This window comes from Rana temporaria, chromosome 1 (assembly GCF_905171775.1).
Source record: "Rana temporaria chromosome 1, aRanTem1.1, whole genome shotgun sequence".
NCBI lineage: Eukaryota > Metazoa > Chordata > Amphibia > Anura > Ranidae > Rana > Rana temporaria.
This window is the reverse complement of record NC_053489.1, coordinates 182,193,601-182,208,160: the sequence shown is the minus strand read 5'-3', so window position 1 is coordinate 182,208,160 and position 14,560 is coordinate 182,193,601. Positions and strand designations below refer to the sequence as shown.

The 14,560-nt window shown below is 40.3% G+C and overlaps 1 protein-coding gene across 4 annotated transcripts in view; it reads right to left on the bottom strand.

The window, feature by feature from the left end:
• The window catches only part of RILPL1 (Rab interacting lysosomal protein like 1), a 44,870-nt gene that overhangs the window by 2,781 nt on the left and 27,529 nt on the right, over positions 1–14,560 (bottom strand). Inside the window, exons 5-8 of one of the 4 annotated variants that reach the window (XM_040347280.1) lie at positions 14,313–14,485; positions 12,386–12,478; positions 6,761–6,844; positions 3,599–3,686 (exon numbers count right to left, since the gene is read on the bottom strand). In XM_040347280.1, the coding sequence (XP_040203214.1) occupies positions 3,599–3,686; positions 6,761–6,844; positions 12,386–12,478; positions 14,313–14,485 (438 nt within the window). The remainder of the gene's footprint in view (positions 1–3,598; positions 3,687–6,760; positions 6,845–12,385; positions 12,479–14,312; positions 14,486–14,560) is intronic. The other 3 variants (XM_040347279.1, XM_040347282.1, XM_040347281.1) reach the window with 3 other exon arrangements.

Sequence of the window (14,560 nt, the reverse complement as noted above, 5' to 3'; positions counted from 1 at the left end):
TGTAATAACATGCTAATGACAGCATCAAGGTATAACCTTGTCTGTTGGCAAAGCTGTATTAATTAATATAACTATTTACCCCAGTTGGGGTATTTAAAACTGAAAGTGCAACAGGATAGAAATATGTGCTCATTGCACAGTGGCTTTGACTCTTACAGATAATAAAAAAAAAAAAAATTTTCCCCAATCTTCAAAGTTTACTCATCAAAACTGAAAAAAAAAAAGACAAAATTAACACAACAGTAGTTGTTGCTTATAGCAACTAATTTAGACAACAGAAAATCAAGTTTCACCTTTCATTTAATTTATGTAACAAGAATCCTGCTTTGAGCAGCAACTTCATCTTTTTTCCAGCTTTGTGTGTGCCCCATCCCACTGTGTTAGGTTTGTGTGTGTTGAAAAGTATGCAGTTAAGAGTGACACACTGCATTGCATGCATAGTGGACAACTAAAAATATTAAATGTGCACAGAAAACTTAGATATGCAATATGCGTACTGGAAAATCCATTGAGAACTGAGAAAAGCAGATTAATGAGCTTCATAATATTATTATTAAGGGAGCGATTTATAACAGACAGCGGATATAGTTATCAGCTCTCAGTTCTAATCTGTGTCCCCCCCCCCCCACTCCTATTTATTAATATTACACTCTGCTTCGTTGCCTCTGCTTCAGACTCCCAAGGCCAGCGGAACACTTAAATTTTTTTGTTTAAAAACACATAGAAAAGTAATGTACTTGCTGGACTACTTTTTCTTTCCATGTACCATACTTTTTTTTTATTCAGCATTATCACCCATCAACGAAGCACTGTGTGGCGTGCATTCAGCCCCCCTGAGTCAATACTTTGTGGAACCACCTTTTGATTCAAGTCTTTTTGGGGATGTCTCTACCATTTTTTCCCATGCTTTGCAAAATAGCTCAAGCTCTGTCACATTGGATGGAATGTGTCTGAACAGCAATTTTTAAGTCTTGCCACAGATTCTCAATTAGATTTAGGTCTGGACTTTGATTGGGCCATTCCAACACATGATTATGATTTGATCTAAACCATTCCATTGTAGCTCTGGCTGTATGTTTAGGGTCTTCGTCCTGCTGGAAGGTGAACCTCCACCCCAGTCTCAAGTCTTTTTCAGACTCGAACAGGTTTTCTTCTTGCCCTGTATTTGGCTCCATCCACCTTCCCATCAACTTTGACCAGCTTTCCTGTCCCTGCTTATGAAAAGCATCCCCACAACATGATGCTGCCACCATCATGTGTCACGGTGGGGATGGTGCGTTCAGGGTAATGTGCAGTGTTATTTTTCCACAAAACATAGCGTTTTGCTTTTAGGCCAAAAAGTGCAATTTTGGTCTCATCTTCTTCCACGTTTGTGGTGTTCCCCACATGGCTTCTCACAAACTGCAAACGGGACTTCTTATGACTTTCTTCTTGCCACTCTTCCATAAAGGCCAGATTTGTTTAGTGCACGACTAATAGTTGTCCTGTGGCAGATTCTTCCAGCTCGACAGACATGTCTTGGCGAGTTTGCAGTTGTGCCATACTCTTTCCATTTTTGGATGATGGATTGAACAATGCTCCATGAGATGTTCAAAGATTGCAATATTTTTATTTTTTTATAACCTAGCCCTGCTTTAAACTTCTACGTTACCCTTGACCCGTGTGTGTGTTCGTTCCTTGTCCTTCATTATGCGGTTTGTTCACCAAGGTTCTCTAATAGACCTCTGAGGGCTTCACAGGACAGCTGTATTTATACCAAGATTAAATTACACACAGGTGGACTATTTGCTAATTAGGTGACTTCTGAAGGCAATTGATTCCCCTGGATTTTAGTTAGGGGAATCAGACTAAAGGGGGCTGAATACAAAATGCATGCCACACTTTTCAGATGTTTATGCGCAATAAAAAAAATTTGGAAAGCCATTTATCATCATTTTCCTTCCACTTCACAATTATGTGCCACTTTATGTTGGTCTATCACATAAAACTCCAATAAAATTACGTTTTTGGTTGTAACATGATAAAATGTCAAGGGGTATGAATACTTTTTCAAGGCACCATATCCCTTTCTTCTCCTTATCCCTCCCCCAGCACTTTCAGTACACTATACTAACAACACTGTTTTTTCAAGATCTTTGTTGTCCTGTTTTTGCCAGGAGGCTTTGCCTGAGATAATTTTAAAGGGGTAAAAACGTTGTAGAATTTAAAAGCTCAACCTTCACTTTGAGCATTAGGTCAGGTTCAAAGCCGAGTTGTGTAATGCACATTAGGTTTGTTATTGTGCTGAAATGCCATTCATTTTGAATAGCACCCCCAAACACTCTAATGCCACGTACACACGATCGGAAATTCCGTGGATTTTTTTCTGACGGAAAGTTGGCTCAAACTTGTGTTGCATACACACGGTCACACAAATCTTGTCGGAAATTCCGACCGTCAAGAACGCGGTGACGTACAACGAGCCGAGATCAATGAAGTTCAAAGGCAGTTCGGCTCTTCTGCTTGATTCGGAGCATGCATGTTTTTTTTTTTGCACATCGGAATTGCATAAAAGCGAGCGGATTTTCCGATAGAAAATGTTTCTGTCGGAAAAATAGAGAACCTGCTCTTAATCTTTTGTTGGAGAAAATTCAGACTGCAAGTGTCCGATGGAGCATACACACGGTTGGAATTTCCGACCAAAAGCTCACATAGGACTTTTCTTGTCGGAATTTCCAATCGTGTGTACGCGGCATAAGGCAAGGCACCAACTACAGCACATTACAACACACTATACTTTGTTGGGGTACAATGCCGGAGTATTCAAAATTAATAGTGGTCTTGGAGCAAAGCATGGTAATGTCCAAAAAGTAGTACAAGTTACTGCACCACAGATGTGTAAACCTGGCCTTATCATTCCACTACATATAAAAACATTGCACTTATTTCATATCTTCTTAATCATGCAACTTTGTCAGTTTATTTTGGGGAAAATATTTGAGGCTATGTGAAAAATGTTAAACATATTTTTCCAAATTTTTAGCTTGCTTTCTTACCAAAACCTCAGTAACTAAACGAAATGTACCTAAATCTAATACCAAATTAAAAGCAGACATGTCTAAAATACAAGATCCCAAGACTGAATTAGTTAAGATAAGACCAATAACAAGGGTGTCTGCAAACTCCTGGCTATGGTAGGAACATAACCACGTTTTTAATATCTTTGTAATGACAAAAAAAATGATTACGCAGTTAGACACGTCTGCAAGCTCAACCACCATGTCGTAGGCCATGGCCAGTTTAATAGGGTTACTTCACCTGAATTTACAGTTTAGTAAGCCAGCATCTCAGTGATTGGCTAAAAGTATCCTAAATGGTTAATATATGATAAGGGTCTACTCTTCCATTGTAAGACCTTTATCTTTATGAGAACATGATTAATTGAGGCCAGGGATACCGCATGGCTTTCTGATTGGCAGCCAAATTCAAAACCATTTCTTTGTAAAAATCCCACAATGAGCCAATCAGAATGCCACCAGCAAGAAAGCACATACCCACAACATGCACACACACAAAAAAGGACACACAGCAATACAAAGGCAATGAAAATGAATCCTACAAGAGAGATAAGCCTGCTGATTGGCTGCAAAGTGGGATCATCAGCAATCAACCCAGCTGCTACCATGGGCATAATGGCTGTAAACATCCTAATGGAGAGACATAAATAGACATGACAGCAATTAACAAATGGAATGGAAGTCATTATAAACCACTTACTTATAAGGCCTCATTTCCACTGGCGTTTTTACAGCCACGTTTCTGAGCGTTTTTTACAGCTTAAAAACGCCTGTCCATGTTATTCTATGGCTTCATTCCCACATAGGCGTTTTTGAGCTGCAAGTGGCATAGACGTTTTTGAGCTGTAAAAAAAACGCGGGACCAGGGCGTTCTGAAGCTCCAGAGTAGAGCTGTAAAAACGCCAGACGTTAAACGCTCAAACGCGCGAAAACGCTTTTTTTTTAACAAAATAAACATGGACAGGCGTTTTTAAGCTGTAAAAAAGGCTAACAACAGTGGCTGTAAAAACGCCAGTGGAAATGAAGCCTTAAATGTAATCGTGTAAGCGTACTTGTATTGAAATATATATCGGAATGTTAAAACAAACTAAACACACTGCTCCCATCAGTTCCTTGTATCTTAAATGAATATGTGTTTTTCCCTCAGTTTAGGCCGATACGCATTCTTCTACATATTTTTGGTAACAAAAAAAATTGATTGGTTTGCGCAAAATTTATAGCGTCTACCAAATAGGGGGGGGGGGAAATTGGATTTTTTGGATTTAAATCAGATTTGTTTGATTTTTATCAAATTTATTTTATTTTAATAAAATGTTTTTGGAGTAAAAAAAAAAAATCTGTCTAAACATAGTTTTACATTTACAGATACATTAATAATTTATTTATAATTATTTTTATTTTTGGTACACCTATTCAATGAATCCAAGCTCTGCAAGCTGAGATAACATGCACTGCATAGATGCATTAACAAAATTTCACAGTAATCATGAGATGAAACAGAGTTCAGGAATATTCCTTTATCCCATTGTTTTGCAAATCTACAGTATGTACACTACAAACTACACTACAAACAGTATGATTGAATCGGTTCCGATATCGCTTTTTACTAATCTGACAACAAATTATTCTAAAACCTTCTTTTTTTTTTTGCAAATATTAAAGATACTAACTACCAGCAAGAATGAGTCCTTACATTTAAAGAGCACCTGTCATTTCAGATCTATCATGGCAGTGCCGGTTAGCGGGCATCCACTCACCTGCTGCCGGCACATGCCTCACCTTGTTGTGTCACTGCCGCATCACCAGCAGTCCTATTAAAGTGAATGGGACTGTCGGTGTGTCGACAGCAGGTCAGAGGAGGAGCCACTGCAGGACAGAGATGACAGTTGCTCTTTAAAAATTATGATTTAAATCAAGCCTTTTTACTTGCGATTTAAATCAAATCCAACCTGATCTGGAATATTGCATTCAACCTGATCTGGATTATACAGAATTGCATGTGACAACACTGAAGAAATGCTCCAAGCGCATATAAATCCATATAATTGTACATAAATGCAAATACATTTAAATGCAAGAGAACTTCATTATCTGGCAAGCATAAAGCGTGTTTATACTTCCCAAATATATTCTCCTGCATTTAAAATTAGCCAAACACAGGAAGCTAGTTTGAATTTAGCGTAACTGCATTCCTCTGACATGCTTGTTTATATATATATATATATATATATATATGTATAAAGCACTTATAAGTATACTCAGCATTGATTAGATTACAGACTCGCCCTCAACCAGTTCCCAAATAAAAAAAAATGAAGAATGAAAGAACAAACTAAAATACTAAAATCTGCTATTCAACACAATGCATTAATTGTATAAATGTGTCTTATGGAACAAATCCAAAGGCCCAACTAAAATACATCAACGATCCCTATTGGGATCCTTCACTAAAAGAACAAGCAGGTTTTACTGTACTATTGAGCAGCGATACCCATCGCTCATCTTCAGAGGCCATATGTTGCACATATTTTTTGTCAGTCAGCAACTCTCTGCCCCCCACGCTCACTGGAGCGCTGAACTGTGGAAGGGCTCTCAGTGGCTCGCTGAGAGGCTGAGTCTGGACCGATTCCTGTGACATCAGCAGAGAGTTTACTTCAGTCCTCTCTCTGCTGAAAACGGGTCACAGGAGTGCAAAAGAATTGCACTCCTGTGACCCCTAGGAGAAGCCCAGCCAAATGAGCTCAGGGTTGACTTCTCCTAATAAAATTATGCAGTCATAAGTGTTCAGTCCCACTGGCAGCAACCTGTCATAATCTGACAAACAAATACTGTGGCTGAACGCAGAACCAATCATTGGTCAGAAGGGCCAATGCCTTAAAGCTAACTGGATTATAGTCAATTTGATAAGAGTTTTATTTTGATGGCTTTATTTACAGGACTTTATCGCTGTAGGAGTTTGGTGCTGGTGACTTGTCGGTATGGTTCCCCTATCGAGATGGTTCCTGTAAGGACTGCGCAGGCGCAATCCTTGCCGACGGAAATCTCCGAACCTCGGCCGGCATCCAGGCTCATTCCTTAATATCCCCATGGATTGGAGGATGTTAAAAAAAGAGCCAGGAGGCAGAGCGAGCGTAGCGAGGCCGACTGGCCACTTACCTCAAATTCCACGTCGCCCTGGAGGTTCAGTGATTTACGTCGGCAAGGATTGCGCCTGCGCAGTCCTTACAGGAACAATCTCGATAGCCGGAACCATATCGTCAGATCACCTGCATACAAGTCAATCTGAATTTGGGGCCAACTGTCCTTAACCAGTAAGGGAATCATGTCAGTCTACTTGCTTTGCATTCTCAATTTCTTAATAAATCAGCCTCACCGTTACAGGATGAATCGCATGCAGGCACAATGATTTGGTTTTCTTTAAGGCCAGTTCGCACAGAATAATATATATTGAAAATGTAGATGCATTCCTTTTGTGATTACTATTTAACTGTTGCAAGAAAACGCGATGAGTAAAAAACAGGCAGCAGTTTTACACATGAATGTATAAAACTTATGAGGCCGATACATATGACATCATACAGATTGCACAAATTAAACTCATGCGTTTCAGGGTCACTACATGCTCAATGGGTATGGAAGATCAAAAGATGGCAAAACTCTCAACATGTATGGAGGTCACTTGACAGCAAAGGAAGGCCTTTTACCTGGAAAATACCATCATGGAGAGGAGACAGACAAGCCATGATGTGAAAATAATCAAATAATTGTATGCTGGGTGGAAACCATTGCTAAAAAAAGATGAAAATATATTTTTTAGAACTGAAATCTTTTTTTTATATTTGTTCCAGTTATTGAGAATAATTAGGGCACACATTTTACAAGCAGACTAAAAATAGTTATATGTTTATGTCCTTTTTTCATGCCATGTATTATCTAATTGCATCGTTCACTGATTTATACTAATGCCTATCTAATGATATAAATCCATAAACCCATAACATGGAAGATTAAGTCACTGTTTGTTTTACTGCCCTAATCAGAAGGTGACATGTAACTGGTTGTCATGTAACCGTGCACAACATGTATGGTTCTTTTTCTACCTTACTTTATAAGCCAACTCTATTAAGAAATGCAACTATTGACACTCCCTATTCCTGAATCTAGTTAATTAAATAAATATTCAGAAAAAAGATGCCTACAGCACCAGTGGCTTGAATTAATATTTACCCCATCTGACAGATTTACATTTTGTAATGTTGAAGCCTTTCATTTTTTTTTCACTTTTATTTCTATCACAATAAATGTAAACATTCATTGTGCTCAAAATAAGGCAAGACAGGTTCTCTTTATGAAATCTTGGGTCCATAAGACCCCAAAATCTCTCCCCTACCATGGAAAGCATGAGATAAAAAAACCACACATCCCCATTGATCTTATCTTTCCAGGAAAAAAAATGGCAGCATTTACATCTGCCAGAGCTGGAAGTGTCATCATAATGTTGCTTCCAGCCTCCTAGGATCATAGAGATGGCTGGAGACAATCCGGTCTTCGGACAGCTCTGTGGTAACCCGCCACCACTGCTGGATCGGACCTTGGGCTCTCAGATCACACGAGAGAGCCACCGGTGGGTGGCGTCTGCTCTCGCTCCCTGTAAAAGCCATCCAGTGGCTAGTCAGCTGCTAGAGTGGCTTTTACGTTAGAGGGAATTGCTGGCTGAAAAAAAAAAAAGCTGCAGATATCATCCGGATAGCGGCACTTCAAGTTCAGGACTTCATATGACGTCATAGGGGCAGGAAGTGGTTAAACTACTTCAGTCTAGCTTTGTGCCATTGTCCTGCTTCTCCAAATCACAGGGCTCTTCCTGTTTGAAACAATTGTTTAGTAGAATGCCTTGCTTTATATACATCTTACAAAGATGTAGCTATACGCGTTTATGGGACCCATTCTGATCAACCAGTACTTTTATGATCTATTTACATTTTATACTTCACCTATTGCGTGGTTATGCTCAACCTCTATGTGGTTATATATGTTGTCATCGACTGTTATTTATTCAATGTATTTTTATACCAACTATTGTATTATGTATGAAATGTATGTTCTGTACTTTTGTACAAGCTATTGGTTTCTACCAAATATTCTATTTTTTCAATACATAAACATTTCATCTATGGTTTGTTTCATTACTTTGTCCCCATTTAGCCCACTGTTTTATTTAACGTCCCAAACTCCCTTTGTTGCAATTTTCCGCATATGGGATGGAGATATAGTATGGATGTAATCTCCTATAAAGTCCAGATACAACGATGGAGATACATCACAGAGGTATTCTCATTTAAAGTCCCAAACACCTTCGGGTGGCCCCCCCCTTTTTTTCCTATATACATCTTACCCCCTAATCCTGCCAAAATGTTCTGTGCCTGCCTGCCAACGAAATGCAACTCCACAGCACAATGCTACCACCACAATGATACAAAGTTACTTTTTTTTAGTAATGTTTTTTTAATCTTGGGACACTTCCATAAAGCCTGGCTTTTGTGTCTCAGAGGGGTGTCTGCTACCTCAGCTGTGGATCGCTTCTTTCTTAGCGCTACCCCTTGCCAGTGGGTTACTTCTCTGAATATTCAGCTTCTCACATAGGCACCGAGTTACTGTGGTTGGTATTATCTAGGCACATTCCCAATTGTTCTATTAACATCGGTTTATAATTTTTAGGGTTGTCCCGATACCACTTTTTTAGGACCGAGTACAAGTACCGATACTTTTTTTCAAGTAGTCGCCGATACCGAATACCGATACTTTTTTTAAATGTGTCCCCAAATGCAGCCATGTCCCCCACATATGCAGCCATGTCCCTCTAGCCATGTCCCTCACATATGCAGCCATGTCCCTCTAGCCATGTCCCTCACATATGCAGCCATGTCCCTCACATATGCAGCCATGTCCCTCTAGCCATGTCCCTCTAGCCATGTCCCTCACATATGCAGCCATGTCCCTCTAGCCATGTCCCTCACATATGCAGCCATGTCCCTCTAGCCATGTCCCTCACATATGCAGCAATGTCCCTCTAGCCATGTCCCTCACATATGCAGCAATGTCCCTCTAGCCATGTCCCTCACATATGCAGCCATGTCCCTCTAGCCATGTCCCTCACATATGCAGCCATGTCCCTCTAGCCATGTCCCTCACATATGCAGCCATGTCCCTCACATATGCAGCAATGTCCCTCTAGCCATGTCCCTTACATATGCAGCAATGTCCCTCTAGCCATGTCCCTCGATGCGGCGGCGCGATGCGGCGGCGCGATGCGGCGGCAGCGGCGGGGGGGAAAGGGGGGGGAAAGTATTCTATTTAGGTATCGGGGGTATTTGCGCGAGTACGAGTACTCCCGCAAATACTCGGTGTCGGTCCCGATACCGATACTGGTATCGGTATCTGGACAACCCTAATAATTTTGAAAACTAACCAGATTTTTTCAGTTTCAAGATTACTGACTTTTTTTTTTTTGTAAATCAGTGTCCTAAAATCTCAGTTAAAATCCATTTAATTCCAAGTTACAACATTACAAAATGTGAAAAAGTCCAAGGCGGGTGATTCCTTTTCTAACTTGAACTACATAGACTCTGGCTTTGCTATTGGTTTATTTTATTCGATGTGCCAAGTGACACATTAGTATGTTGTTAAATATTATCAATATGTAAAAATTATTTAAAAAGCGGTTGTGTTCCATGTGTCAGGATTGTGTCCTACTTTTGTGGTTAGAATGGCAGGGGAGTTTAGTAAAACTGGAGGAGTTAGCATGGTAGAGGAGAAATTTCCTCTAAAAAAAACAGAAGGATGCTTGCTTTTATTTTCTAACCTTCTCTACAAAAATAACTATTTTAAGCTGATTGATTGCCAAGGACAATGCTCACATTTTTCTCTCCCCATTGACAATGCACACTTTTTTTTCTCCCTATTTTTTTTCCATTTATAGAAGCGACTTGGAACAGCAACACTACCATTCAATCCTGAAACGGTCTGCTTTTGGGTTTAACTTGCTGTTTGCATTATACACAACATTAAAAGATAATCTCCTAATCATTATTTCATTTATCAAACTATATTCTTTAGGCTCCATATGCATGTCCAAGTGATAAGGGTTTGTTATACAGCAGAAGTAATTGCTCCTTGGATATGAAAATGTATCTTTATGATAGTATTTTGCCCCAGCTTATTTTATCTACATGCATCAGGGACTTCCTAAATTATGACTGGGGATTGTGAGCCTGGAAAAAAAAAAAAAAAAAAAAAAAAAATCTTTTAACCTTTAGCAACCATATTTCTCCTTAATGTTCGACCTTGGTTGCTATAGAACTTTGGACACAGTAACTAATAAAGCCAAAGCACACATTTTTATTCTGCAGCATAAGCATTTGCTAAGCAATAAGCACTTGTCAAGCCCAATAAGCTGCCAGGACTCTGTAAAGGCCCATACACACAATCTGACTTTTTGACAACAAACCTCAGACGGACCTGTTTTTCCAGGCAATCCGACTGTGTGTACGCTCCATCGGACAAATGTTCGCTTTTTCATCAGATAATGTTCGCTGTGAGAACAAACTTTCCGGCAACAAATGTCCTACGTCGGCTAATCCGATTGTGTGTACTAAAGTCCAAAGTACAAACACGCATGCTCAGAACCAATGCCAAAGATCAGACAACAATAGCAGAAGTTGCCCAAAGGGTGGCGGTGAAGAGCAGAAAAACCATGTAGTACTTCACTACGTTCGTGTTTGTTGGCTGAAAGTCCTGCCGTGTGTATGCATACCAAGTTCACGGACAACGCCCTTTGGAGCAAAATCCACGGAAAAGTCAGTTGGAAGTCCGATTGTGTGTATGAGGCTTTAGGCTCCTCTGTATGTAAGGTTTGTAGCTTTATACAGCACAAGGCAGGAAACTAGCACTCATCTGTGAGCACACCATTTAAAAAAAAAAAAAAAAGTTTAGACCATATAACAAAAATAATCCATAGGAATTATTCACATAAAAGGTCTGATGTGCTTGTCAGTACTTAACATATAAACTATTTGTCATCTCTGAACATGCAATAATGGGCAATGTAAGTTAATGTGACCCTGTCGCTATAAAGAAAGTTTTAAAGCCAGGCATTTCTGTAAAAGTGCTTTCTTACTTGTCTGCACCACCAAATTCCAATCCAAAAAATATTTTTGCTGAAGTCTGTACTAAAACCAACACTTCTGTTAGTTTCAATCTACTGGGTCCTCCGCAGCTCTCCCTAGTGCTACCCTCTCACCTATTACTGGATACAGTAGAGACGTGGAGGTCAACAACAGGAACCAGTGAGAGCCCAGGAAAATCGATACTTCAAGAGGAAGTAAACCCGGATGGGTTTTACTTCCTCTTTGTTTCCCTGCAAAAAATAAAGCATAATGGGCTACTATGCATTGCATAGTAGCCCATTATGTGTCACTTACCTGAAACCAAAGCCTGAGATGTCCCCAATTTCCTCTCTGGCAGGAAGCATCCATTCTTCACCCCTCTTCCTTCTGGGGCCGCGAACTCCGGCTTTGTGATTGGCTGGAGTTGCGTAACCTCACTCCCGCGCATGTGCACGGGAGCCGCCAGTCACGGCATGACCCCAGCTTGAAACGGCACAGCTTGCCCTTTCAAGAGTGTGCATGCGCCGAATACATTGGCGCATGCGCAGAAGACATCATCCTTTCGGGGACATAAATAAATATCTCCTAAACCGTGTAGGTGTAGGCAATATTTCCATCACCTACAGGTAAGCCTTAATCTAGGCTTACCTGTAGGTGCAAGTGGTCTGTAAGGGTTTACAACCACTTTAAGGAAATGTTGGTTTCAGTGTGGACTTCAGAAGTAGTTCTCTCAGCACTGGAGCAGAGCTCAGCAGCACCGGCAGACATGTCTAGTCTTCTTTCACAGGTATGGTTTGCTTTTTTCTGTAGTGACAGGATACATTTATCTAAATCCCATACTGAACCAATTAAAGGGGTTGACATTACTGACTTTCTTCCAAAGTTTCAGAGATCCTAATCTGCATACTTCTTCCAGGTTACCGATTTAGAAAATACTGTGGGCACTAGGGTAGCAGGATGGGCAGAAAAATATGTTTTCAGAATGCGAGGTCACCAATGGCAGTGTCTATTATTCCTCAGTGTAGGACTCTTTCAAAGTTTTATGTAAAACTGCAGTACGTTACTCCTTTAAAACTTTGTTGCCAAAGAATCTTCTAAAATCACCATTGCTGTAAGTATATTTTTAAATAGAAATGGTGCAGAACCCAGCTGAAGGGCATTACTTACAGTCTTTTGATGCCAGATTCCTGTGGGTTGGGTGCTCTGGAATGAATAATGGGTGATGTTTGTGGAAGCTTGGTTTCCTCATCTGCTTCTTCGCTGAAAAAAAAAAGTCAACATTTCAGTTAGGGTGGTGGCACATGTATTTTTTCATTCTTTGTGAATGGTGGTCAACTAGGTTTGCTCCAGTGCTGTGCGACTCCATCTTCTCTCCTGCACATCTGGCAGGGTTATAATATACAGCGCCAGCTAACTAGACACATGACCACAACTAGAGACAGGTCATTCAGCTAAAAGCAATTCTGTATTCTTACCAAAAACACACTAATGCACTGTATACCAAGCATGACAAGGTACCATCTAACCACTCCTCAATGCTCCAATCTGCCATTGAAAACACTGATGTTCTGAAACTTGGTTTGGACACTAACCACCCATGTGAGATGACTTAGGGCAGCAATTGTTAGCAGTGCCATGGATTGCTACATAGTGGGAAGGAGACAATGTGCACGTGTTTCATATAGAAGTAAAGTATAACAGGGATTAAGCTGAATAGGCTGAAGACGAGCAGTTATTCTATGATGCCCGCTATGCAGTGCATGTTATATTAGGTTTTATTTTCTGATAGGACTACAAAAGCTGCTTTAACAAGTGTTCATCAAACTGGTCACCTGTATATATGCTAGAGCAAGGGAATGTCGGACGTTTATTATTAAACCAGCCGATGTCGCTCGACATTCGGCCTGTGTGTACGAGGCTTAAAAGGAAAATTGTATAATGTATGGCCAGCTTAAAACAGCTAGAGACTGACCCAATTGAACATTGTTAAATCGGTGAAACAAGCTCTTCTGGATGACAGGGTTGCGGAGGCCTCTAAAGCCCAAAGGCGGCTGTTTACTTTCATTTTTATATCAGCAAACATTACGATAGCCAGAAATTGACGGTCCGCTGCCCTGCCATTCGATCAGCTTAAAAGGAAACTGTCCTGGCTTATGTTGAATGAACGATTGACCGCACTAGTCCAGGACAAAATTAAGTTATTCCATACAGTCTGGGATCCATGGCTTGGATATCTTACTAATGACCCAAGGACGCTGGCGACGTAGGTATGGTCTTGCATGCTGGGTCTCGGGGCGCTGGACAATTGCTCTCCTATTTTTCCTTTTCCCCAACTTTCCCCTCTTAACTTTTCTGTTTACCCCTCTATTTTTCCCTCAAAAGTTCTCAAACACTGGTCTTTATGTTAAGGTGATAGTAACAGCAGAATGATGGGCTTATGTTTCTGAGCCCGGGGACTCTTGACCAGTTGGGCTTAAGGTTCCTAGGGTAAGCAATGGTTGTCTTGTTATTTACAATTTGTTGCAGTATGGTTTACGCCCTATAGCTTCTCTGATACCGTCGATTTGGCTGGTGGACTCTGCGTTACATTCCATGAATGATGTATGGGCCCTTGATCGAGTTTGATAATGTACGATAATATGCTGACATACTTTTGTACGGTTTGTAAAAATCTTTTCAATAAACATAATTGAAACTAAAACAGCTAGAGAATGACCACTGCAATAGCTCAGGACCAATCACAACAACCAGGGAAGGATCATGGCTACAGGCAGAAAGTGACTAGCCCCACTACAGCCAATAACTAATCACCATTACATTAAGGCAGTGACCACTATCTAGCACCCTATAATAGGGAATGATTGTCATATACAATTAAAAAAAAAAAAAACACTATAGTCAGGTTGTAACCATTATAATTTCAGTGCAGCCAGGGATTGCTAGAATTTATGTACTATAGAGAGGTAATGATCACCACCATTACCACAAGACCCACAAAGTGACAATCAGAGTATTACCACTAGAGTCGAGGAGTAGCTTTTGGAGCCACTGCCTACATTTAGACCACATGCATTAGGCTCTGTCTCATTACTACCTTTTATAGTAAGCAATTTCCTCTTGTAGCATGAAAACCTTGGCTTTCAGCTCATTCCTCTCATGTAAAACATCCCGCAGCTCTTGCAATGTAAACCTGGGCCGATTTGAATCTTTAAGGTCAAACAGCGTTTTGTCTGAATCAAAGATGGGGTCTTCAATTATGGCTTCAGCCTGAAGAAAAGGTCAGAAGGTATGCATTAAATTAATAGCACCAAATGTATGTAACCATGGTATAAACATATAAAA